This window comes from Mus caroli, unplaced genomic scaffold (genome assembly GCF_978045245.1).
Source record: "Mus caroli unplaced genomic scaffold, Mus_caroli_1 scaffold_19, whole genome shotgun sequence".
Lineage (NCBI taxonomy): Eukaryota > Metazoa > Chordata > Mammalia > Rodentia > Muridae > Mus > Mus caroli.
In genome coordinates this window covers 63886201-63913727 of record NW_028227274.1, presented here as the reverse complement: position 1 = coordinate 63913727, position 27527 = coordinate 63886201, and the positions used below count along the sequence as shown (strand labels likewise).

The 27527-nt window shown below is 48.1% G+C and overlaps 1 protein-coding gene across 10 annotated transcripts in view; it reads right to left on the bottom strand.

Annotated features, from left to right (window-relative positions):
- The window catches only part of Znf532 (zinc finger protein 532), a 108827-nt gene extending 82116 nt beyond the window's left edge, over positions 1 to 26711 (bottom strand). Inside the window, exons 1-3 of one of the 10 annotated variants that reach the window (XM_029471793.2) lie at positions 25969 to 26246; positions 24106 to 24215; positions 20523 to 20686 (exon numbers count right to left, since the gene is read on the bottom strand). Coding sequence is in view for 1 of the 10 variants with exons in the window: in XM_029471796.2 (XP_029327656.1) it covers positions 24106 to 24173; positions 24790 to 24884 (163 nt within the window). In the remaining 9 variants the exon portion in view is untranslated. Of the gene's footprint in view, positions 1 to 20522; positions 20687 to 23068; positions 24071 to 24105; positions 24216 to 24789; positions 25150 to 25221; positions 25406 to 25968; positions 26247 to 26609 lie in introns of those variants that run through there. The other 9 variants (XM_085833609.1, XM_029471791.2, XM_029471789.2 and 6 more) reach the window with 9 other exon arrangements.
- Between the last annotated feature and the right edge of the window lie 816 nt (positions 26712 to 27527).

Here is a 27527-nt window from a genome sequence, read left to right as displayed (position 1 = left end):
CTTCTGCCTTTCATCACCATCATCTGATCAGCGTGTCAGCCTGCCCACCTGTCCAGAGCCTGTGACACACCACCTTCTGCCTGACTGAAGGTGACTTGGCCCAGGTCCTGTCAACTGACTAATACTGCTATAAAGCATGCATTGCTGTTGGTCATTAAATACCTTTAAAAGAACTCTAGGTGGTTTACAGTGAAATCAGTGAGAAACAGAAGGCAGGCCTGGGAAGCAGTGTGTAAAGCTATATTCCCATATTGGATCAAATGGCGCGGGTGGGTGGACGGGTAGGTGAGTGGATACAGTTTATACCACAACCCTATTTCCTTCCCTACTTTCTGATTCCAGATACAGGTGGTAGTCCTGTGCTTTTGGGGTGACAGGGACACCCAAGGAGGCTGGGGAAAGAAGAGGGGGGAGTCGTGGTCTGTTTGCTTCAGTTTGTCAATGTGACCAAAAGGGTTACTGTGAGTAACTTGTATCATGACACGGAACTATATTCTTACAAACAGTTAAATATAATGAATATTAAGTATATCTGACCACATTTTTTTTTAATCGGTCTGGGGATTTATCTCAGCAATACAGCACTTGTCAACTTCCTAACGGCTCTGGGTTCCATCCTCAGCATAGCAGAAATTTAAAAGTAAAAAAACAAAAAAAGGCGTATGCCATGCAAACTGGCACACTCCTCAGTACTCAGGAGGCAGAGAGAGAGGTGAGTGCTCTAAGTCTGAGGCCAGCCTGGTCTACATAGTAAATTCCAAGCAGGCAGAGCTACACAGTAAAATAAAAGGAAAAGAAAAAGTAAACACACCAAGCTAGAGACACAGCTTAGTGGCATCTCATTTGCCTAACAAGAGGAAGAAACTGGGCTCCATCTACCACAGCACAAAAGAATAAAGAAAAGGGCATCTGCCTAGAGAGGCCTTGCTTTGCTACCATGGTGATACACAGGGAAGGCTGAGGCAGGAAGACTGAAAGCACAAACCCAGTTATACTCCATGGTGAAATCCTATGCCAAAAAACCCACGAAAAGCCCAGCACTGACACAGGAAACAGGAGAGGGAGGAGGAGGCCACGCTACACAGAATTAAAACTGCAGGCTCTAAGGGCTGGGGACATGGACTCACCACAGAGCGCTGACCTGGGAAGCATGCAGCCTGCTTTCCTTTGTGGTGCTGGGGAATCAAAAAAGACTTTAGAAATACATGCTAATGTATTTCTAAATAAATTTTACCCCAGGCTAAAATACCAGCAGCATGGACGTTCTGACTACGAATAAGCAGGCACAGATGGCTCCATAAGAAAGCAGGCTGAGCAAGCCACGAGGAGCAAGCCAGTAAGCAGCACCCCTTCATGGCCTCTGCATCAGCTCCTGCCTCCAGGTCCCTGCCCTGCCTGAGTTCTATCCTGTCTTCTTTCAGTGATGAGCAGCTATGTGGAAGCATAAGCCAAATAAACCCTTTCCTCCCCAGCTTGCTTCTGGCCATGGTGATTCATCACAGCAACAAAGACTTGACAAGAAATGGGGAATACCACCTTCCAGAAATAGGCATGTTAGTTTGAAGTCAAGTGCAGTGTGGCAGAGGCAGCTGGGTCTCTACGAGAAGACCTGGCTACTGCTCAGAGGTGGGACCCCAATACCTTCTGTGACTGGCATGGGTAGATAAACCAGTGGCCTCATACCATGCAGACAGAGAAGGAAGGCTGGAGTAATGTCCTTGACCTTTCACGCTCATGTCTTTCTCTGACCCTGAGTTTTATAACATGGAAAACACCACAAGCTCCTGGATTCGAGGGGTTACCAAAACCTTGGTGTATATGTCTGTTCCTAAAATGCCCCAAGTGAGATTCAACACAGTTAAATTGGGAAAACAAAACAAAACAACAGCCAGTAGGCCTGTTCTGTCCATAAAAAAATGTCTGAAAACACACAAGGAGTTGGCTTCCAGTAAGAAAGTAAGGGAAGATTAATACTGCATCGGGAGTGGACGCTGGGCATCTGCATGAGAAGGACGGCACACACACACACCAGGCAAGCTATACCCTGACACCAAGACCCAGCAAGGGAAAGCTGGCTGGAGCAGCAAGAACGTGCACATCGCTCACTAGTTAAACTCCTGGACAGAGGAACTGTTTTCGATTCCGATGGCAAGATGAAAATCACGTCTGTCTACTTCTGTGCATGAGGGTCAGACAGGAATGGTGGTGAACACCTGTAGCCCTCACGAAGCCACAGGGCAAAGGCCAGCCAGGCCTACACAGTAAGCATGTCTCTAAGAAAAAATAAAATGAATAACAGTGGGAGCACGAGGCAAGGAGGCCAGAACAGACAGCAGTGCACAAGGCAGACGCTGGGGACAGACACTTCACGGCGCTCTCTTCCTCCACGATTGGAGTCTTAAAGGGTCCCTGTATCCCACTCCCAACACAATCAACCCAACCAACATTTCCTTGGTGTTCCTGGAGGAATCACCCAAGAGATCTATGGTTAGGTAAAAGCAGGCGCCACTCTTCCATGGAATCCCAGCTATCTCCGGTTTATGCCACCAACAGCCCAAGGCAAACTTTAGAAGATAACACAAAATATCAAGGCCACCACCTCACAGGTAGCAGGTTGGGTCTTCAAGCAAGGTCATTTTGGTTTTTTTGGGGGTTTTTTTTGGTTTTTTTTTTTTTTTTTTTTTGGTTTTTCGAGACAGGGTTTCTCTGTATAGCCCTGGCTGTCCTAGAACTCACTTTGTAGACCAGGCTGGCCTCGAACTCAGAAATCCGCCTGCCTCTGCCTCCCAAGTGCTGGGATTAAAGGCGTGCGCCACCACGCCCGGCCCGCAAGGTCATTTTGTTAAGTAATGAGCACTGGAGCCCAAAGCTGGATGCAGGGTCCCAATTTCCTTATTTCCAAACCTAATCATGAACTTAGTAACAGAGAAACAGTTACTGGTGTCTGAAGCAGCTCCTAGAATCTTCTTCCCCCCTGGGAAGCACAAATCAGTGCTGGGCTGGCAAGCTGCATGACTTGCAGATTTTGACGCGCACACTCCTTCCGAGGACGTGCATGCAGGGGCACAACAGAAACCACAAGCCACACATCATCTCATCTGCTTGTGGCTGGACCCAAATCCCTCGTCTTCATTCTACTGCAGCTCAGGCAATCCTGCGCCGTTCCCACCACCTCACCCATGAGCACGGCTGTCCTGTGGCCACTCTCCTGTGTCCCAGCCTCCCAGCTCAGCCTCGAGGGCTGAATTACAGTTACTTTCACACTACCTTACATCTCAGCAAGGTGTCACAGGCACAGACTGTACCAGCATGCTTCTGCCACACCATGCACGCTCTTCCATGTCCATACAAAGGCTGCAGTTATCCAAAAGCACTTATCAAAGTGATGCTGAGACTTTTAAAAGGGACATTAATGATAATACAAGGAACCCAAGAAACCTCTCCTGAGAACTCTTTCACAAATAAGAACATTGCAAAAAAACAAAAACAAAAACAAAAAACAAAAAAACAAAACCCTTTGGCAAGCAATGCTGAGTTTCACACACTGGCTTTAAAATCCAGGTTCAGGGCTGTCCAGATGTCCAGAGGTCAAGAGGTAAGAGCACTGACTGCTCTTCCAAAGGTCCTGAGTTCAAATCCCAGCAACCACTTGGTGGCTCATAACCACCTGTAATGAGATCTGACACCCTTTTCTGTTGAGTCTTTAGACAGCTACAGTGTATTTATGTATAATAATAAATAAATCATTGGGCCAGAGTAAGCAGAGTTGACCGGAGCCAGCAGGGTTGACTAGAGCAAGCAGAGGTCCTAAAAATTCAATTCCCAACAACCACATGAAGGCTCACAATCATCTGTACAGCTACAGAGTACTCATATACATAAAATAAAATAAATTAAATCCAGGTTCTTTTTTTTTTTTTTTTTGGTTTTTTTCAAGACAGAGTTTCTCTGTATAGCCCTGGCTGTCCTGGAACTCACTTTGTAGACCAGGCTTTCCTCAAACTCAGAAATAAGCCTGCCTCCACCTCCCTGGGATTAAATGCGTGCGCCACCACACCCGGCTCAGGTTCATATTTCTAACTCACATGATAAAATGAAAGATTAGAAAAATGAATACATTAAAATAATTTGCTCACCCTTAATTCAAGACTAAGAAAGTAGCCTGATGGCAGGGCATGTGCCTAGCATGCATGAGGCTGAGTTTACAGCCCAACACCAAATGAACAAACAAACAAATCACAGCACGTCTGCCTACCATGTCTCAGGCACACCATGAGGAAAGCCATCCCAATGGGCCGGATAATCTGTAATTCAGTGAAGAGGGTGGCCTGTGGGAAGGAGAGCCTGACATTTCTGCACTTTCTCTCTCCTCAAGGATCTTAGCCAGAGGGAAATGTCCTAAAGTAAATAATGAACTACTTCCAAGTCAAGACAAGCTTGACAGGAAAACTGGGCTTCAGTGGCAGCAGAAAAGTGGAGGGGGAACGGCAGCTAGTTTTCTAAGATACCCGTGTCCAAACAGAGCCCAACACAGTAGTCTTTTTTTTTTTTTTAAGATTTATTTATTTATTATATGTAAGTACACTGTAGTTGTCTTCAGACACACGAGAAGAGGGCGTCAGATCTCATTACGGATGGTTGTGAGCCACCATGTGGTTGCTGGGATTTGGGATTTGAACTCCGGACCTTTGGAAGAGCAGTCAGTGCTCTTAATCACCGAGCCATCTTTCCAGCAGCACACCCCCCCCCCCCCACCTTGCTTGTATATTAAATTTCTCAAAATCAGAACTGGAGACCTAGAGACCTGCTGATATGAAAGTCAAAACCAAGCAACTGGAAGGCACAAGGGGTGAATAACCACCCTCTCTGCAAAAAGAGCCGGGAACAGGGCTTCATGGAAGCTCAACGGGTGAAAGTCCTTGCCACCAAGCATAATGACCTCAGCTCAATCCCTAAGACCCATATGGTGTGACAAGAGAGAAAACTGTCCAATTGTCCTTTGGTCTCCATACACATGCAGTTTGGCATGTGTGGACCTACACACGTATATACAAATAGTCAATAGTAGAAGTTTACAACAGACTTCTAAAGAGCCAGGAATAAACTGGGTTCATAAACAGAGAAGCTGCCCTTAGGCAGAAGAATGGCAAATGCTTGGATCGGCATGCGCGCTGAAGTTAGGCAGGCACAGATACTGCATTTAGGTAGCAGCCTGCCTTCCTTATACTCCTGCCTCACGTCTAGAACAATCTGCCTTAAGGAAAATGCACAGGTCAACATAAACGCTGAGGCTATATCTCCATGAACTGGCCGGGTTGCGGTCCACTCTCCCTGTGGCAGCCAAGGTTGAATGTACCTACCTCTACCCAGCGACCCTCACAACTTTCAAGTCAGACATGTAACCCACGAAACATGTCTGTCCAACATGCTTGAGAAAGACAGGAAAAATGAGGCAGGCAGGATAGGATCCTCCATACACTGAGTAAGAGAAGGAGACTCTCAGTCAAAATGGTTACTTTCACATAATTTTAAGAATCAGAAATTATGTAGTAGTGATCACTAAAGACTCACCCACCTGAGTATACTGATTTAATTTTTGCCTTGAATTTGTAGCCCCTCAAAGGCACAGACAGGCTTCCCCTAATGAGCCGACCTGTGGCTTCACCCTGACTCTGCCTACAGAGAATATTCTCTGGCAGCTGTGTGCTATTAGTCAGGCTGTGTGCTATTAGTCAATTTAGTTGATTTCTTTTGAAATATTACATTTTCAACATTTATATCAGAGCATAATCCTGACAACTCCTTTACAGAAAGACACAAAGTCCCATTCTTCCCATTGTCTGAAAGCAGAAGGGCAGAGCAGTCAGAGGCAATTAAAAGCCAAGCACTGACCCAACCAGAGGCTTTGAAGAAGGCCTTCCAAACCAGCTTCAAAGAAAGCTATTTGCATATTACTTCTACTTAGACACCAGGGGAACCCAAGGATCAAGCTTCACAGAGACTTGGAGCCTCAGTCACTTCCTCAGGAAGTGGTACAACCACAGAGGTCCCCCAGACAGCTCTCTAACACCAGAGAGGCCTGGTAACCAGAGCTGCAATCCTGACCAATCTTGACCAGGCCAGCCCAAGCTGATGGCTGCAGGAGGTTGGCATAGCCCACGTAGAAGATGGCAGGTCTGACACACTGCAGTTTCCCTTCCCTTCGGAGCACAAGAGCGGCAGGGTCAGTCAGCATCTTGCTGACATCTTTTCTTTGACTGCTCCATTCCGAAATAGAACTGTGCTGACTTGCTGTGAGACAAAGGTTCTTGAACAGGCAATATCTACTCACTGAAGAAGCAGTGTCCAAAAATACCTAGCCAGTGTTTTCCTGTAGGAAACAGTGAATTTAAAGGGCACGATTACCCTCAGGTTAACACTTTACAGGGAAGAGTCAGCAAGAAAACTCAAATGCAGCACGCAGGGTTTCCAGCGTGAGGGTGAGGGGTGAGGGGTAGGCGCTGGGGACAGCTCTGCAGTTGACTGTTCTACTGATCCTCCTGAAGAAGGGAGAGGTGGTGGCATTTACAGCTGGGCCTGAAGTCCAGCCACCCAGCAGGTACATAATCACAAGTGTGAGGCCAGCCTGGGCTAGTGAGTGAGTTCAAGGCCAACCTATACAACTTAATGAAACTCCTGTCTTAAAAATTAGAGAGAGAGAAAGGGAAAGAGAGAGAGGGAGAAGAGGAGAGAGAGGGAGAGAGGATATGCTGTGGAGATACAGATAAGTGGCAGAGCCTTTCTTTTGTGATCCTACTACACACATGATCCTAGGTTTGATCCCCAGTAGGTGGGGGTACCACTCGGGACAATAACGTATTAATATTAAACTACAACATGGAAGCAGAGTAGAATTCCCGGGCTCCTCACTAGCACACTGTGGTATATGATACATAGCCCAGCTATGGGTACCAAGAACTGTGTTCTCCCAAGGCCATTTGTCCTGCCTCCATGAACTACCTACCTTACCTGAAAGACCACATCTGCACTTAGCTGGCATAAGACAGTAAGAAGCGCACAGGGCAGGGCTTGCCCAGGCTCAGAGTTCATTAGCTAATTAAAGAAAACCCTCAGGTAAGGAGATTACAACAAGGCAGTTTCTCCCCTGGCAGCTTCTAGAACCAATAAAGTCTTAAAATCCAGGAACGAAGGGGGAAAAAAAAATATTCTTTTCTTAGTTATGTCCAAAGGAAAATGGGCAGCAAGGACCCTCCCCGACACATCAGGATGACAAGCCACTGATCGGACCGTGTGGTACAGGGCAGTGTTTAAATGGAGAACATCTCTAGAGAAATATTTGTGGAACAGAGTTACTTGTAACATTGAAAAACACTTAAAAAATGTAAATTCCATCAGTAAAACAAGAAGAAAAATAAAAACATAAGAAGCTACATAAGTAAACTACAAATAACATTGACTTTTTTTTTTTTTCCTTAACTCTTCCCTTGCTTTGATTCTTTTTGAGAAACGGTCCCATTATGCAGCTTTGGATGTCCCGGAATTCACTAGGTAGACCAGGTGGGCGGGCCTGCCTCTGCCTCCCAAGTGCTGGCATTAAAGGGGGGGGGAGCCACAGTGCCCAGCAACCTTTAGTATCTTAGCCACTTTACTTCAGTGGTGTTGAGAGTTAAACTAATCACATGCTCTACCGCTGAGCTTCATCTTAACCAGCTTTTGTTCAGTTTTTTGAGACATGATCTAACTAAGTAGTTCTGACTAGCCTGGTACTCTCTCTCTATGTAAACCAGGATGACCTCAAACTCAAAGACTGGCCTGTCTCTGCTAGCATTAAAGGCATGCAGCGCCACACCCAGCCCCACCAGAGCCATTTTAAGCATTTGGGTCTAAGTGCTAAATTCCTTCACATTCCTTATTAAAAAAAAAAAGAAATGGGCTAGCTGCGGTGGCTTTCAGGTGTAAGGCAGGAGAACTGTCATGAGTTCAAGACCCAGATTCAAAACAAAACAGAGAGCTCATTCATATAAAAGGAACTGAACATCTCCAAATCTCTCACTCCATAAAGGAACCAGATGGGACTTCCCCTCTCCTGCAGGCACGGCTTCTGCTGGATGTACCTTGCACAGGCTCTGTGTCCACGGACAGCACACCCTGCGTGTTCCTCCACAAGTCTGAGAACACTGAAAGGATCTAGGCTAGACCTGTTTCCATGAGCAAACCAGGAAAATTCGTTAGGACTGCGTGTACATGGGTGCTTGGGTGTACTGCTTGGGGGTGGGGGGTGCGTGCGCATGGGCACGAGTGTGTGAGAGGTCCGTGTCAAGTATCTTCTTCAATCAATCAATCACACTCTCCACCTGGTTTTTTGAGACAGACTCACTGAACCTGGAGCTCACTAATGCAACTAGGCGGCAGGCGGGCTGCTGAGGCCCAGGGACCCTTCCTGGCTGCCTCCCAGCACTGGGGCTTGCACGACAGGGCCGCCTGGTAATTTCAGTCTCTAATGTGGATGACAGGGATCCACACTCAGGGCCTTAAGCTCATCAGCTGAGCCATCTCTTAACCTTGAACTTCCCGCCCGCCATCTTTCTGCCTCAGCTTCCCAAGTGCTGGTCACCAGGTCCGTTCAGACTCTCCACAAGGGGGTTAGTCAAGTGGCTCCACACTCAAGTAATAAAACTTTCCTACGTGTCTTCATACCAGATATGAACTGCCTTGAGTTAATAAAACCTTTTTTTTCTTCTTTTATGGTTTTCTGAGACAGGGTTTCTCTATGTAATAGTCCTGATTGTCCTGTACGAGTTGTAGACCAGGCTGGCCTTGAACTCAAGAGATCAGCCTGCCTCTGCCTCCCGAGTGCAGGGATTAAAGGTGCCGCCATGACTAGCTTCAAATAAAGCCAATTTAGTGAGTTCCAGCATTTCATAACTAAGTAAAAAGTACCAACAGCGCACCCTGGTCAGGAGTCAGCACACCTTCCCTGGTCAGGAGGAGGCACACCAGACTCCAGATGTCTTCCTCTAGGTCTATAAATGCCATGCTTTTTAGTGGCTTCTCCACAGTTCTACTCTGAGGTAAAATATAGATTTCCTAAATTAGAAGTGATATTTTGAGTACAAAAATGAGAGCTTCAAAGTATCTCTTTCCCTGGTCACCTAAGCAGACCGGACCTTCCTTCCACATGTCTGCATCTAAGTCCCGGGCCTGCCAGGAAGCCTCTGGTCCTCGGATGCTCCCAGACTGCTCACTGCTGTTTCTCCTCATCTGCTTTTCCAACTTAATTTTTAATTCTCAAATTTAAAATATTCACACACATTTTTGAGATTTCCAACATTAAAAAATATGAACAACAGGGCCAGTGAGACAGATCAGCTGGTAACAACCCAGGCATCTGCCATCACCAACCTGGGCTCAGGAACCACACAGGAAGGCCTAGTCCCCACAAACTGTCCTTTGGTCGCAACATTCACACGGTAGCACATGCACATAAAATAAAGACATGAAGATGTTATTTAAATTTCTGTTGTTATTGTTAACTATGGAAGAATTCTGAGGCTGAAGAGATAACTCAGTGGTTAAGAACATGTGCTGCACCTGGCGTGGTGGGCGCATGCCTTTAATCCCAGCACTCGGGAGGCAGAGGCAGGTGGATTTCTGAGTTCGAGGCCAGCCTGGTCTACAAAGTGAGTTCCAGGACAGCCAGTGCTACACAGAGAGAACAGAGAGACCCTGTCTTGAAAAACCAAAAAAAAAAAAAAAAAGAACATGTGCTGCTCCTGCAGAGGACCAGGGTTTGGTTCCCAACACCTACAGAGTGGTGTACATATACATACACGCAGACATTACATATACAAACATATACACACACCACAAAAAGCTTGGTGTAGCAATGGCACACACCTGTAATCCTAGCATGAGAGGATGAAGCAAGAGGATCTGAACCCCAGGCCAGTCTAAGTTACAAGCAAAGCCCTGCCTGTGTGTGTTGGGGGAGAAGTGCTTGTACACACTTGTGTGGGTGCAAACCTGTCACTGTGCCAGTTAGAAGGTGGGGGTCAGCAGGACTGCCTCAGGTTCAAGGCCACTCTGGGGCAATAGTCTCAAAGAAAAGAGACCAGAAGGGGGAAGAGAAGGAAAAGGAGAGGGGAAAGCTGGGGAGAGAAGGGATGGGAGGATGAGGAGGAAGGGGGCGCACAGAAACTGTAGACTTCTCTGGCAAGTTGATAATTCACAAAAGGTCAGACCTACTGGCTTCTCTCAACAGAGAATGGAATTGATGAAATTTTTACCACTCAAGCTTTTAACAGGGATTCTGAGATGGCTCAGTGGGTAAAGTGCTTGCTATGCAACCCTAGAAGACCTGAGGTCAATCCCCACTACCACACAAAGGCGGCAGGAGAAAACTGACTTCCCAGAGTTGTCTGCGGGCCTTGACACATACATCATAGCATACACATACACATACAAGCACGCGTGCACCCACACACAATCCATGCATGCAAACATACATGTACGTACACACACATGCACACGCGCACACACACACAAATAACAATTCTTTTAAAAATGTTTGAACTACTGTTCTCACTGCAAGATTTAAAGTCAGTGATTTTCTACTGAGATCATTCGTGCATCGACATTCTGGATGTCTTAACAAAGGAGAGAAAAGCGTGGAAATTAACCACCAGCACTTGGCTAAACAAGTATGCTGCTAAACATCCTACCATGGACATGTGCGGAGCAGCAGCTCACAACAAGGGAAGTCAGTATTGCCAGCAATGCTGAGGCTAAGAAATCTCACTGCGCACAAACAGCAACACTTCGCAGGTATCACGGGACGTCTCCCACCAACACCAAAACCTAAGCTCTTGATAAACCTGCTTCCCCGAGTCATCCACAGCACAGACAGACTGTGTTAGCAGAGACAAACAGCAAGCCACTGTCCCTCTCTGCCATGTTCCTCCCTCCTCCCAAGAGGAGGAGTGGACAGATGACGATCCAAAAAGTTACAAAATGGTTCTCATCATCAAAAACCAGCCCTAATGTTTAACTATGGGGCAATTCTCACTGGATGCCAAAGCACTAAAACCATTTTTTTTTTAAATTACAAAATACAATGCTTTCATCTGTAAGTATTACTGAGAGCATCCCAATTCCAACATGTGCCGCCCACTTCCTGAAGTAACCGGAAAACAGACACGGAGATGGGCAGAGGAGGAGGATTATTTACAGCACCTCAACAGCGGCTGATACACTGACGGGGAGACAGATAAAACCCAGTATTAATCAGAAGCAGGTCATCTCTCCCTAAACTTCACCACAGGCAGCCACCAGCTTAGGACAATGTTCACGCTGCCAGAGGCCACTGGTTACTCAAACGCTCCACTCAACAGAGGAAGAGCAAGATCTAGCATCAGGGAATTAGCAGAGGGGCTAAAGATGGCTCAGTGGTTAAGAGCACCGACTGCTCTTAGAGGATCGGGGTTCAATTCCCAGCAACCACATGGCAGCTCCAGTTCTGATGCCTATCTATTTCTGGCCTCTCTAGGCACTACAAGCATGTGATGTACATGCATTTATGCAGGCCAAACACCCATGCACATAAAAATAAATGCTTTTTAAAGTATGTAGGAGAATGTTTGGTTACACACAGAGTCTGCCTCCATCCCTATCCCCATCTCCACCTCTCCACCTCTCTCTGAGTGAGTCCTCTGATCCTATGATTTTCCCACCATAGTACCCAGGGCAGGAAGCAAGCCCGCAGGGGTTCCTGGGCTTAAGCAACTTTGCAGATACCAGAAGTAAGGCTTAAACTCTGCTTCTCTCTGGGAGTTGCTTACAGGGAACTAGAGGAAGTTCTAGATTCAGACTGAGATGGAAGTGGCGCCTTCCCATTTTTCTAACCATGTCACGCTTTTCCCTCCAGGCACGCGGGGACCTCAGGAACAAACAAGTAACCACAGCTTCAAATAGGAACGCATAATGGGGCTGGAGAGACCATTCAGTGGTTAAGAATGCAGAGGACCCAAGTTCAATTCCTGTACCATGTCGGATGGCTCACAACCACCTAAAACTCCAGCTCCAGGGATTCAATGCCTCTGGCCTTTAAGGGCACCTGCACTCAGGTGCACAGACAAACGCACATAATTTAAAACAATAAAAACGGGGGCTGGAGAGAGATGGCTCAGCGGTTAACAGCACTGACTGCTTTTCCCAGAGGTCCTGAGTTCAATTCCCAGCAACCACACGGTAGCTCACAACCATCTGTAATGAGACCTGACGCCCTCTTCTGGCGCGTCTGAAGAGAGTGATCTTGTACGCACATACATAAAATAAATAAATAAATCTTTAAAAAAAAAAACCAACAACAACAACAATAAAAGCAAATCTTAAAAAGATACATTTAGGGCTGGAGAGATGGCTCAGTGCTTAAAAGCACTAACTGCTCTTCCAGAGGTCCTAAGTTCAATTCCCAGCAACCACACGGTAGCTCACAACCATCTGTAATGGGATCTGATTCCCTCTTCCAGTGTGTCTGAAGACAGCTAGTGTAGTCATAAGTCTTTTTTTTTTAAAATAAAGAAAAAGATAAATCAATAAAATACAAATAAACCTGTCACTTGGCTGGCTCTCTTAAGTACTGCCAAAAGCAGGACATCTGTGCTGTAAGCCTCAGGTGTGCATGGTAAAGGAGGACAAGTGAGAGACGCTAACAACGGGGCATAGTATAGGATCGCAGTGCCGAGGGCAAACCCAGGGCCAGGCAAGGGATTTGCAGGTCCCCTCCCACTGAGCTACACCATCTCACTTCTGAAGCCAGATGTAGTATGCTCATGATCAAAGCACTTGAGATGCTAAGGCAGGAGGATCATTGTAAGTTCAAGGCTGGCCTAAGCTACACTTAAGACTCAGGGGGGAAAAAAGTCTACAAATGTAAAACAGAGATATCAGCTCTTACGAGTCATTATGTATGTTTGGAGGAATAGGTGTTGAATCTAGGAGGAGTGGGATTAAATATGATCAAAGTATATTATAGGAAGTTCTCAAAAATTAGTAAAATTTATTCTCAATTTTAAGAGTTATTTGAGGGTTAACTAAAGGACGTGAGTGGGTTTGGAGAGATGACTCAGCAGGTGGGAGCACTGGCTGCTCTTGCAGAAGCCTCGGGTTCAGTTCCCAGCAGTGACATAGCAGCTCACCACCACGGAGAACTCTAGTCCCAAGGAATCCTGACACTCTCCTCGGCCTCTGTCTGCAGACCCACAACGCACTTACATGCAGGCAAACAGCCACACTCGTAAAATAAGTCTAAATCTAAACAACAACAACCAAAGAAACCAAGTAAGCACTCACTACAGTACCTAGAACACAGCCCTTCCCTAAATGTGCAATGTTACTGCAATATCAAAGCAACTCACAGTGGCCAGGCTAGGGGACCTGAAATTAGGCAGAAGCATCAGGAGGAGTTCAAGGCTAGCCAGAGCTATGTAGTAATATCCTCACTGGAAAACAAAGAAATAAAAACAAGAGGTCAGTGTTGGGGTTCTAACGGGGGGGGGGGGGGGGGGGGGGGGGCTCGGAGAGAGTCAGTCCTAGAACAAACTAAGCCACAATGGTGACACTCCCAACAGACAATACCAAGGCAGATACCACCAGAATTCCCAGCAATCCACAGGGTGACAAAGATTGTCCTTAAGCCCCCTTAACAAATATTCACTTTGGCCCAGTCTTCTAAGAAGTAAAACAGAGGAAGAATTTTCCTACCCTCAATGACCTGAAACTGGAGCCCAGTGTAACCAAAGACCCTACAGTTCCATTTGAAACTCAGCTGGGGCCAAGGATATCCTAACACTTAGGATTAGAGGAGCATGCTTAACTCTGACCTGTCTCAGTAAAACCAGCACAGTCCCACCACTATCATGCCAAGTGCCGAGCTCCCATCAGACGTGACCTTACCAGATACTGTCAGCGCCTACACGCCAAGCATACACATACAAAATGACTATATGAGAAGGCCTGAAGCATGTGGTGGGTGATCTCAGCACACGAGAGGCAGACGGGTCTCTGAGTTCAAGTCCAGCCAGAAGGAACCCTGTCCCAAAAAAGGGCGAGAGGCCCTTAAAATGTATACCGGCATGCCTGTGCAAGACCCTAAACATAGATTTAATGATGTCCTCCAGTGAGTCACACAAATGAGCCATGCATTTTGCATTTGTGGAGCAAATGTCACAAACACTTCTTACCCAGTACTGCTATCATCACTGATGTTACTATTATGTATTTACTGTATATGTGGGGCACATGTGAAGGCAGAAGAGCTGTGGGTGTCAGTCCCGCCCATCACTTGTGTCCCAGGGACTGGATGAACTCTAATAGTCTGGTGACAAGTGCCTTTACCCTCTGGGCCATCTCAGCTGCCCTCCTGAACTTGAGGAAGAGATGACAGACTCTTCTGAGTTCTATAGGTAGTTCTATAGGTAGTTCTATAGGTAGTTCTATAGGTTCTATAGGTAGTTGTGGTTTTTGGTTTTGTTTTGGGATGGAGTTTCACACTCTAACCCCGGACAGCATGGATGGCCTGGAGCTCTCCATAGTCCACGCCGGCCTCGAACTCCTGACATTCTCCCTCACCCTTTGGACTGCTGTGGTTACAGGCATTGAGCCATCACACCCAGCTTAATATAGACTCGAGTTCCAAATGAAAAAAAAAAAAAACGAAGGTCAGAAGTTGAGCTCCGGTCAGAACAGCCAGTCTGGTGCCAACGCATTCTCACTCATGAGGCTGTTGAGCCTCAATTCCTTAAGAATGCAACAGGAAGACACCCACACTTGAGAGCAGCTGAGCACTGTTGCCTAACAACTCGGAAACCATGTGTCCCCAACTGGTTTTCTTAGCTGCACCTTCCCAGCATGATGAAGTCAGCTCAGCCAGTGTTTCAGCACTGCTTAGCAAACCCGTCCTCTGGGCAGACGCCATGCTCGGTGACTGCTGTACATGGTGTCTTCTGGAAGCCATGCTGCACCTCCATCACTTCTCTCTGGATCACCCTTCCTTGTTGTCAAACTGCATCCCTGATCTTCCTCACAACTCCACCCAAGCTTATCTGTTCTAGAACCCTTTCTTCCTTGGCATCCTTCACTTTAGAACCCAAAAGAGCAATTCAGAAGTTTTACCAATTAAAAAGAAATTCAATTTTACCACCGTGGGGTTTTGTTTGTTTTCAGACAGTCTCACTATGAACCTGTAGCTAGCTTGAGGCTCTGTCTTTGTCATGTGACCCCTAGAGCACACAAACAGCAAATTAATCAGGTATTTCAGTGTTTTCCCTGAAACCCCCTACAAGAAACTATTACCACTCCCTGTCCACACCCAGTGGCCAGAGCTCTGGGCCGGATGTGGGATCCCACGTTTTTGACCACAACTTCTGCCACACCAGTGTCCTCTGTCACTATCTACATGGAGGTTGCAGGTCCTTCCTAAGAGCCTCACTCGCATGCTTGCTCAGTTCCTGGCCCCAGAGCCTCTATTAGCATGTGTCATTCAACCAGTCCCTACCATTTTGCACTATGCTGTAACCATCGTTCTGCTTTCCCCACGTTCTTGCTCGGTTCCCTGCCCTGTGTCCTTCTCTCTGCTGGGCCCTCTGATGCCCTCTGTGGGCTGACTTCTGGTCTTTGGCTCCTAGCTCACCCTGATTCTTGGCAAACTCCAAGCCAGGCTTAATTTGCTCCAGCTACATTCTGAACTCGGCAGCTCCTGACACTCACAATTCCTCTCCTTTCTCCAGGGCCGCCCAGCCTGGGCCCATTCCACCAAACCACAGTCCAGCCCCATTGCAGCAATCTGCGACCCCACAGCAGTCCTATTCCTACCATGCAAGAAGCAAGATTATGAGCTAAACTGCCAGATGACAGGTTCAGTCAACAAACTAATAACTCACTGTCAATGTTCCAGGTTCATATTTCATAAATGGTGGCCAAGTATCCAACGTGATATAAACTACGATTTATGTGTTAAGGCAGGCTTTTGTAGAGATGGCGTAAACTACCTCATCAGACTCAACTGTATTGCTATCTCAGAGTTCATCCGTGTACCAGTGTAAGAAATCTACCGATCCAGCCTCTTACACTCACTCAGTATATCAGCTCCGTCCTGTACACAGTTCAATTTCCTGGCTGGCTGGGACTCCACTGTGATCTTCCCAGAAGAGCTGATTCCCATGATGCCCTGCTGGTAGACTTTTACCATGTGCTAGATAAGGAGTGTCAGCCATCTTCCAAAGCTGCAGTGAGGTGGCTGCCTTATAACTCACTCTTACAAGCCATCAGTCACTCCAGCTCCTTGTCACGTAGAGAGATAGAAATGGTGACAGATTATAGAATCTGAATTCCTATCTCTCACTAGATCCCAAATCACTGAGCCTACTAAACTGTGAGGCATTGCCCATGCACTGTGACCTAAGGCCTGACATCCCTTCTGACCATTATCTGCCTTATGAGACTACAGGTGCTAAAGGGTTAAGGGGAAGCTGGGAGTGGTGGCTCACAGCTATAATTTTAACAAGCAGGAGGATGAGACAGGATGCACTACAGTTCAGTCACAAGGACACAAGAGCAGAAGAGGCTGAGGGTGTAGCTCAGTCCCCATAGTGAACGCCAGGAGAGCACAGGGCCTGGGCTCAGTCAAGCAGTTCAAACACTGTAACAAGATCCTCATGATCTGTCCATCAGTTAAAGAGAGAAGAGACTGCAGACGTCTAGACAGGCACCCAACCCTGGATGACAGGCACAGAACAGCACAAGCAAGAAGAGATGCTACATACAAACACGGGAGGAAGCAGTGCATGCTGGGGAGGAGGTGGGGATGTTCAGTTTATGACAACTTGACCCTGGTTCAAATCTACTATCCATCACTCAGGAATGGTACATGAAACCTTTCTTGTTTTGTTTTGTGTTGTTGTTATTTTGTTGTTGTTGTTGTTGTTGTTGGTTGGTTGGTTGATTTTTCTGACACAGGTTCTCGCTGTGTTCTGGCTGTCCTGGAACTTACTGAGTAGACCAGGCTGGCCTCAAATTCACAGAAATCCATCTGCCACCCAAGTCCTAGGAAGGCATGTGCCATCACACCAGGCAGGAATGGTCCCTGAGTCTTCACAGGCATGTTCACCTTCCTAGGGCATGAAGCACACACCCAGTAAGCTACAACAAGCAGTGCTTTCTTTCCTGGAGCTCACACTGAGGCGTAGCTGTGCAAAACCTGTAGCCAAGAGATAAATTAGGAACACCTGGGAGAGAAAAGGGCAGGTTCTCTAACAAGGGGACACCAATACAGTCATTGTACTCACTGTTTTCCAACCAAAGGGACACTAAATAAACACAAAGGACAGAGGGCACCGGGAGTGACACCACTAAGTGACTTTTGGTAGATGTCTGCCCAACATTCCAGAGCACCCTGCCCAATAGAAACATACGAAAGCCACATGCAGTTTTAAATTCCCTGTGAGCCGTATTCATGAGAGGAAAAGGTCAGGGTAAACTGAACCTGAACACCAGATCATGTGATGTGGCAATTGTGTGCCTACTGTCTGAGGGCATTTAACCACAGTGGTACTCACTCACTATGTAACCAATGAAAAAGATTAATGAGAAATTATTTCACATCTCCTCTAAGTAGTCTAGGCTACCCTTGAACTCTGTATGAACCAGAGGATGACCCTGAGTGCTGAGAGTGACAGGCAGGCATGCGAGGCCCAATTTCCAGGTACATCTTCTATTGATGGTTCCTGTGCAGGCATGAACATGTGGATGCTATCATACAAACATGTGAAGAGATGCTAGATGTGAAGAGCCAACAAAAACCGTCATTGTTAAGCTGCCATTTTTGTTAGAGACAGGGCCTCAAGGGCATAGCCTTGGCTGGTCTAGAACTCAGTGATTAGTCTGCCTCTCCCTCCCAAGTGCTTGGACTCAAGGCATGAGACACCAGACCCAGCAAGGCTGCACAGCTTTGTATACGAGCTTTGTTGTTTAAGTTCATCTTGACCAGAGTCAATGAGGTAGCTGAGCTGTCCCACGGATGAAGGGAGGTGAGACACAAGGCTTAACTCCAACCAAATGGAGAGGTCCCTATTCCTATGTTCAACCATTTTTAACCAGATATTAGGCAGCTGTAGTTGAAGTCCCAGACACAAACAGACTATACATATTCTTTGTATTTTTATGGTCAAAATTAACTGACTACTTGCAAATGAGGGAAGAGCACAGAAACACGACTCTTCGATACCTAGTTCAAAGCAATGCCATTTTCCTCAAACACCAGGGAACACTAAATAAAAGCACAATTTGGGAAAGGGCTTATTGCATGCACTCTGTTGTAATGGACAGGACCATGCTCAGGACAAGTCCTAGAAAAGACCGGTATGGGGTTAGGAACTAGTTCCAGGTCCTACGGCTAGTATACCACAGAGGATCACGCAAATAGGACACTTCAGAATTTGACAAGGTCATCTAACCAGTCCTGCAGCCTCACCACCCAGAGCTAAGCACACATTGACCCTCGCCATTCCCACCTACCCTCCTGGACCTACTGCATAAAACAGTCAGGACTGTTAGCGTCCAGCTCATCTGCGTCCCCATGGGAAACTCAATTTAACTCGTGTTTTCAGATTCATCTGATACAAATTCCAAATGTGAGCAGAATTATATACCACCAAAACATGAAAGTCTAGAATCCATCTAGAAAGCCATGGTGGAAGACTCTTAGATGACCACCAGATGCTGGGCTCTGGATCCTCATCTGCTATGAACTACCTGATGTTCTATTTGGATTAGCTGGAAGAAAGAAAAAAAATATGGCAAAAATTACAAATCATATCTCAACTGTATCCAGCCATGAGTCCTTTTAAAAGCAGTGGATTATGAATGATCCAATCTATGAAGCTTTTTAACACTCTTATCATAGCGTTCAGATCTTTCTACCAAAAATCACACAGATAAAAACCAATGTCCGTTACTGGCCCTAAGAATCAGCCTCCAAAATGAATCTGCATCTCAAAAAAGGCTGAAGCTGATGGAACACCCCATTATCTATTAGCTGGTTTCTCTAATGAGAACTGATGCTGCCATGCGGCCAATCTGACCTCTAGCCCAGTCAGCCACACCCAAAGAGCTAAAGAGGCAGAAGGCCTGGTCCCAGGCAACTGTGTCCAAATCTGAATTCAGCAGATTACAGCTCTTCAAAAGCACTCTTTCCCCATCTCTTCTGCCTTCTGACCTGGCCATCTTCAAATAGAAAGAACAAGCTGCCAAGTAGCCTATGCGTCCCCTCCAAGACCCTCCTTGAGCCTTCCAGCTCCATCACTCCCCACATGTGGCGTGGCGTGGCCTGGCCTGCGGAACCACCCTCCACTCCATTCCTACAACAGTGGGAGGGAATGTAACAGTTTCACTGTAAAGCCTTAGATTCTCTCCTTCTCTCCCCTCCACTGCTGTATTGGGGGGGGGGGGGGAGAAGTCCCCACTGGATCTCCCTGCCTCCAGTCTCCATAGCTTCCATTCTATTTCCAAGGTATTCCCACAAGACTTTTGGGAAGACTAAACCTTTCTGCTAATACACGCATCCAGAGTCACCAGAACTGTCCAGAAAGATTCTCATCAGTCCCGCCAGGGAGCCAAGGTTCAAGAAGAACCTGTGTGCCTTGGGGCAGTGATAGGAAGCCTCACACACTCAAGGACTCTCCAGGGTCAACTGCAAAGCCTCTACTTCCGGGCTCCTCCCAGACAGTAACAGTAGGTGGCCAGTCCCATTTCTATGAGAGCTCTGTGGGCTACTTCCTACTCTTGGCTCCCTGGTTTCCTCTTCCCTCAGCATTCCCAGAACTTTGAAAGATGCCTACAGCTCAAAAAACAATGAAGCCTCAGGTAGCTGCAGGCGGAATCTCACATTTGCATTGCTTGTAGATTCCTGGGCTCCCCTCCAGTACCCCTCCCCATCCTTCCCGACCTACAGAGGGATGGATGGACTGACTTCATCCTTAGCTGCCCCTTCCTCCTTCCTGAACTCATTTTAACCAAAATGGAGAGGGGAGCAAATGTAACAGTGGGTTACAGCCAGCCTCAGTTACATAATGAGTTCCAGGACAGTGTGGGCTACAGAAGGGAGACTCTATTGCAAAAGAAAAAAAAGGACTTGCTTTCAAATCTCTCCACTCCTCCACTGCCATGACTGTGTCAAAACACGGTCACCGCCTTTCCAGGTATCTGATGACCTCAAAGGTGTGTGTGTGTGTGTGTGTGTGTGTGTGTGTGTGTGTGTATTATATATATATATATATATTATACAGATACAAATTTTTGAAGAAGCTATCTATAGACACAGAGATTTCACCAGAGATCTTCCATGTATCACTTTCCAACATTTAAATTCTATTATTGTGTAGTGTTTCACTGAACTGCAAACAAATGGCTCTGCCAGACTAGGCTTGAGATTAAAAATAATTGCCGGAAGAAATAAAAGGCTGTTTTACCACTTGCAGCTTTTTGTTTCCATTTTGGCTAATTCCGATTAGTTCAGGGTGATAAAGCATGTCATCCCATTAGAGTTCCTTTATCACGATCATCTCTCCATGTCCTCGTGGGCCCCAGTTCTTCTGGGAAGGTCTGGCTGCAGCTGCCAAGGTCGATTCTCCTTCTGTATGATACAGTGAGCTGAATTTACTTCATTTAAACTTCAAGCTCATACGTATGAGCAAACAATGCCTAGTATTTACAAACAATCAAATAAAAAGATGCTGATACAAAAATCTGTACAGGTCTGAGGTAGGTTTTGTCCACAGTCACCTGAAACTGGCCTGTTCTTCAACCAGAGTAGGGGTGAACAAACTATGGTATATCCAGACGGTGGAATAGTACTCACCACTAAAAAGGACCAAGAGTCAACAGTATGCAAAGCAATAAAGATGCTTCAGGCACATCTTGCCAAGTGGAAGAAGCCATTGTTTGGGAATGCCCAAAAAAATTTAGCCAGAGAAGAATAGAATAGCCAACCATAGGACTGCAGCTGCCAGGGACTTAGGTGAGGGGAGAGTTTGCCTCAAAGAGGCAGCAAGAAGTCTCAGTATGATTTTGCACGGATTCTATCAACTTATACGTGGCTCTAGACACATGTCAAAACCTAAGCAACTGTCCACCATATGTCCCTGGGTGTAAATTAAACATTTGAACCCCTTTATCCATACCTTGAGACTCGTGATCTCTAAAACATACTTAACACCAACATATGGACTTCAGGGCTGCTGTGCCTGTGAGGACTGCTGTCTTAATTCTGACAGTCTGAGAAGTGAGGGGGAGATCGGGGCGGGGTGGGAAGAGGCAGCTGAGGAAGGAGTTTCCCCAACTGTCCTTCAGCTCTCTGTTCAGCACCTTGTACCTTTTAGAAATTCCACATCAGGGTAACTTCTGCAGCAGTACTTAAGGCTCAGCTCTAGCCAATGACATGGGCGAGGTTACTCAAAATCCATGCAACACAGAGGCTGACAAAAGGATTTCAAAGAAAAGGCAGCAGGGACCAAGTCTTAACATGGTAACTCAACCTAGCAAGTGTTAAGAGGAAAAAAAAAAAAAATCCACTTAAATGTGATCTACCTCCTTCCATGCCTGTCCTTAAAAATGAGCTGGGCTGGCATGGTGGCACTCAGAGCCAGGTAGAAGGATGACGTTTGAGGACGGCCTGACTCCAAGGTGGGTAGAGGTGTTTGAGAGAAAAGAGGAGAGGGTGGGAGGGAAGGAAAGTGAGAGAGACTATGAACACAGAATGAAGCCCTGAACCAGGTTAGACCGAGCTGTAAAAGAAAGAAACCTTGGATTGAGTGTTCCTTAGCATGGAAAGTATGACTCAATTTCAGGCAAAGGATGAAAACAAGCAAGTGTTCACCACCCAGTTACACTTTCTTTCCAGTGTACTCTGGCCAAACCCGCACATTCCTGCTGCAGACAGGGAAGGCCCGAAGGTCCTCCTCAGAGACCGCCTCAGGAAAGAGCGAGCAGGCGCCAGCTGTGGCTCTAGCATGGAAGCCATGGTGTTCCTTCCTGGCTCTCCCAGGAAGGAGCATGCCCTTGCTTCTTCTCCAGACAGCTCTGTGTCTCTGGGTCCCTCTCCCTGGAGAGGCAGGCCTGCTACCTAGTTACAGCCCAGCATGAGATCAACACCTGAGGCCAAGTCCAATCCAAGATGAGCTCATGATTGCTGCCTGGGAGAACCAGCTCCCCGGCCTCCAGCGGCATTTGCAGCTGGAAAGACTGGCCTAAATGTAAAACAAATGCTATTTTCGGGAGAACCTTCTGGGGGGGGGGGGTTGGAGGAGGGGAAAGAACAAAGCTAAAACCAACAAGAGAGTACATCAGACCAGAACATTCCACGACACACAGTACCTAAAAGGGGCTTTCGAAACACATTCTCGAGAAATGGTCACTGCAAGAGGCTAGCTGTGAAAGTTAAATCAAACCCCCTGCCCCTGGAAAGACCGGAATGAAGGACTAAATGACAGCCCAGTGTATTGTCTTAAGCTAATGATGGTTTATCACATTAGCCTTCTGAGTTTTAGTTGGCACCCCGTGGAGTGCAGATTCGAGTATGGTCCGCAAGCAATATTTCTCCCACAGTCATCTGCAACAAACCCCTGGCAGTCGAACATGAGGTAGAACTGAAAACCAATTTTAGCAGTCTGATTTGCAAAGAACCTGTTCCGTTCTGGAAGCTCTGTGCTGGCATATCCGTCTGAGATCGCATTTATCTCTATTAAATACTTTATAAAATATTCCAAGCTAACCATGCACTCTAGTCTCCCCCCTTTTTTTGCCAATGCTAGCACACAGGCAACTCTCTGCAGCCCAGTTGGGGGGGGGGGGGAGAGAAACCATCCCAACAATAAAACCCCTGCATACTTAACACCCTTTACTGCAGACAGACTGCCCACCGACTGACTGCCAGCACATAACTCCACCAAGGCTAAGATCCTCCCGCGTTTCTGAATAAGTCTATTCAGCTGAGCCCGGAGAGGAACCCGATACGCACTTCAAAGGGAGAAAATGTATTTGCAATCAGGTCTCCCATGGGCTCCTCTTGACTGTGCTTTTTTACCAAAACCAGCAGAAAGGCAGAACCAGGTCTGTTGCTGAGACCAGACTGGACCAGACTCTGGTGCGGCTGGTTTCCTGTTTGGGGAAGTTGGAGTTCTTTGCACAAGGAACCCCAAGGCAACGTTTTAGTGTTCTCCTGGAAGCTGCCACCGCCTTTGTTCTTCACTAATTTGCTGCCCTCCTCTGCATTCTCCTCTCCTCTCTTCCCCAGCTCTCGTTTACTCTTTTTTTTTCTTTCTTTCTTTCTTTTTTAACCAACCCAATTTCTCAGCAAAGCATTAGACATTTCCCACCACCCACTACAGTACAACTAGAAGCTGACAGTCATTCTTGCACAGATGAAACCAGAGAGACCTGGGCTTCTCTTAGTCCTTCTAGTATCCCCACATTAAAATGTATGCCACAAAGAATCCAATGGTGAACACTCCGTCGACAGCCCCCGAAATCAATAAAAAGACATTCCACCACTTGCCTGAGAAACCTTTCAGGTCAACACGGGAGCAAGGGGAAGGGAGAGGTGACCGATGAACAAAAGCCGACTCTACCTCCAGGCTCCTCACACCCTAAAAAGCTGGCTGGCCTGCTTCGATTTGGTGAAGCCCTTCCTTTTCTCACAACTGTGGTGAAAACACGAAATGTGGACAGCTTCTATGCAAAAACAGTGCCTTCTCCACAAGGCCCAGCCGCCTCCCACCCTCTAAACATGCCTTTCCAGGCCTGGCTCCTCCAAATCACCCAGGCACATGCGATTTAATGAAGGTATTCAGATCTCGACTGGATAGCAACGCCATCAAAAAAAAAAAAAAAACAAAAAAAGGCACTGGAACCCCATCAAACATGGATAAGAGGAAAGGTATTTGGTCTCCACTCTGAAGCCCACTCATCTCCAGGGTACCAATCCACTGTCAGCCTGTGTCGGAAGAGATGTGCAAATTAATATTTAAATTCATGCTAAAAATAGCATTATCTCACCTTGTGAACCTTGACCTTTTGAAAAGACTTTGGCCCAGTGTTCAGTTACTGTCACACAGTTGCATTCTCTGCAAATAGGAAAGGGTTAAAAGCAGCCCCAGTCACCAGGCCTACAAGGAAAAAGAGAGACAGCATGGATGGCTGACAGCATCCCTGGAACGCATGTATGCTCACTTCCTCAAACAAGATTGTTACCTTTTGGCCTTCATAACAGTCCCAAGTATCCCCAACACCCTCTTAGTAGCTTCTAAAAGGAAAAGCCCAAAACAGAACACAGCCTGCAAGAGAGAGAGAGGAAAAAAAAAAAAAAAAAAAAGCCTGCACAGTAGCATTCTCCAGCAACAAACTACCCTTACAAACCCATCAGTTCATTCTGGTTTTGTTTCCATAAAAACACAGAGAAAAGGAGAGAGAGAAAGAGAAAGAGAGATTGTACAAACCAAGTGTCCCCACCCTAATAAGGCACATACTTTTTTTTTCTTTAATAAGGGCTATAAATCTCAGCTCCTTGTCCATCCCTTAAGCAAAAGGAAAAAAAAAAAAAAAAAGGCAGGAAAAGCCCAAGAAATCTCAGAGCCTGCAAACGTGCACCTTCCCCCCCACAATCATCTCTACACAGGCTCTTTTAGGGCTCCATTAGTCACGTACCAATGCTGTGTGGTGTCTACGTGTGCATTTACATACTGTGTTGGGATGGTAGCTTCCTGCAAGCGTCTCTGCTTTTGGCTGCCATGAAGGGAGGAAGCTGCTATCCCACTGTGGTAGCTCAGTGACTGCATTGTGTTCAGGAGCTGATCTGCCTCAAACCAGTTTCAGCCGGTTCTGGTCACCCTACATAAAAAAGCTATGGCAACCCTCGCTGAGTTGCCAACAAGTCCCTGAGAATCAGCACAGGGTGGGAGCTTGCTGGGGGTTGCCTCTCCCTTTTAGGGCTTCCTGAAGAGGGAAAGGTCATTGTGGTGTGTGTGTGTGCCCCCTCCACACAAGCACAGGACCCTGGAAATGCTCACCACACGAGCCCCCCCACAGCCCCTCAGGGCTCATATCCCTCTTCCCCTCCACCCCGAAGCCCACCGCAGACTCTGATTTCCCCCTCCTTCTCTTGTCCCCACTTACCTCCCACAACCTGGCTCAGATCTTTGTGTACGTGTGTGTCAGTGTGTGTTCCCTGTGTTGGTGGCTGACAAAAGAGCCCCCAAGAAAGCAATCTTATGTGTGTCTCCTCACCCAGGATGCGTCGGCTGCAGGAGCCGGCCTGGCCTCCTAGCAGAGTGGTGCTGGCTTGTTGACCAGGCTCCTCTCTGCCTGTCACCCCCCACCCCACCCAGCCCCCTCCTCCCTTCCGTCCTTCTCCTCTCTCTCCCAGCCCTGTCACCACCACCACCAGCAGCAGCCCCCCCAGTCTCCTCCTCCTCCAACCTTCTCTTCTTTCAAGCACCTGGGGGGGGGGGGGGAGAAGTCCAAAATCCCTTCACCTTTGGGTAGCACACTGGTGAGGTTGTGGGGCGTTAGGGGACAAGTCAAGGGACAGTAAGGGAAGAGGGGGCACCCAGGCCTTGGGAAAATCATCTGTGCACAACCAGCTCTGGAGGGGGAGGCGAGCCCGCGCTCACGTGGCCCCCACTGGAGCTGGTGGGGCCTAGCCACAGCGGCCCTGCCTCGGCCCCCCCTCAAGGCGCTGGCTGGGGCGCGAAGGCCGCCTGTCCCCAAAGCCAGGGTGGGACAGGCCGCCGCACTCAGGCCAAGGGGCCTGAGCCTCGCGCGCTCGCCGTGACCCGCGGGGTGGCACGAGGGGCCCAAATGCCCCCTCCCGCCCGCGTCCGCCCGCACCCTCGCGGCCCCCTGTCCCAGGCGCACACCCACCCCCTGGCCGGGCGGGCCTCCGCAGCGCTCAAGCCTGGGTGTCCCGGCCGTGGCTCGGGCGACCTCTGCTCCGCGCGCCGCCGGCGGCTGCTGCTGCTGCGCCCGCTGCAGTGCGAGCGGCGGCGGCGGCTTCCATGCTACGGGCGTGTCGCGCCTCCCCGCCGCTGGGGTCTGTGTGCAAGAGCGGAGCGGGGCCTCGCCGCCCTAGGGCTCCTCGCCGCCGCGGCCTCGCGGTGCGCCCAGACCGCCGGCCCCGCTCCCCCGGGCGCGGGCTCTAGGCCGCGCGGCGGCGGCGGCGGCGGTGGCGGTGGCTCGGCCCGGGCCACGCCGGGGCCTAGCGCTCGGGCCGCCCGGGCGGCGAGCGAACAAAAGGGAGCGCGGCGAGGGGGAGGGGGCGCCGTGGGGGAAGGGAGCCCAAGCCGGGCTGCGGAGCGCGAAGCCCGCGGCCGCGACGCCCCTGCCGGCCCGTGGCGCCTCGCCGGCCCGGGTTGGAAGGCTGCGGGCGCACGGCCCGACCCGGCCCGGAGGTGCTGGTGGCGGTGCTGGGGACGGGGCCGAGCGGGGGGCTGCTTTGCTGTCTTTTCAAACGACACTTGAGACTCTCACCCAGTCCTTTTCCATGGCCCCAAGCCGCGACTTACTGGAGTGGAAGGATGCAAGGCCTCGCCAAAGATGGTTGAAAAAAAAATGCCCGTGAGCCTCTCTACCCAGGATCTTGAAGCCAAGGTGGTGGTTGTGCTGTCCTCCTCGTAATGGTGGCAATAAGTAAGAAGAGAGCACGCTATCTTCAGATAAATTCAATCTGAGATTCTCCCAGGAGGTGGAAGAAAGGGCTCCCTTCTGTTAGTTAGTGGTTTGGAGCCCTTTTCGCCTTAAACTGAGCCACAAAAGAATGGAAGACACCCCTGGGGTGGGGAGAAAGCCCTGGTGTAAAAGACACACGTTTTGCTTTCAGAGAAAAAGCCACTGGGGCCAGATTGAAGCATGGCATGTTTGGTTCATGTAGGGTGGTTGTTGTTTTTTTAAAAAAAAAACTGGGGGGGAATGATATTGAGTAAACACGATGTAATAGCTGGGTCTTTACCTTCTATACGGGAAGATAGTGAACAAATGGAACAGGCACACGTTGTACATACAGCAGGTGGTCATGGCTTAGAGAACACGGGCAAAAGAGATACGGACAGAAACCCAGCCAAAGGCCAAGAAGGGAGATAATCGGAACCTATCTGAGAGGGAGACACTGCGTTTCCATGCCAGATGAAATATGCTGTTTTCCAGCCCTGTGTCCTGGTGCCCATCTTGTGCACAGACAAGCAAGCCACTGAAAGGGGTTGGGTTTTTTGCTGCTGCTGCTACTGCTGTTATTGTTTTAAGAACAAGAGAAACCTCCATGTCGAGCTAATGGTGCTGACTGGAAGTAGGACAAAATGGAGGGACCTGGGGGTGGGGGGGACACCTTCCACCATTACCTCCTAAAAAGCGCCCTCCCTCCCTCCTCTTTGCTTGCACTCTGAAGACAATACAATTCCTGGAGTAGCACTGAAGAATCCGGGCAGAAG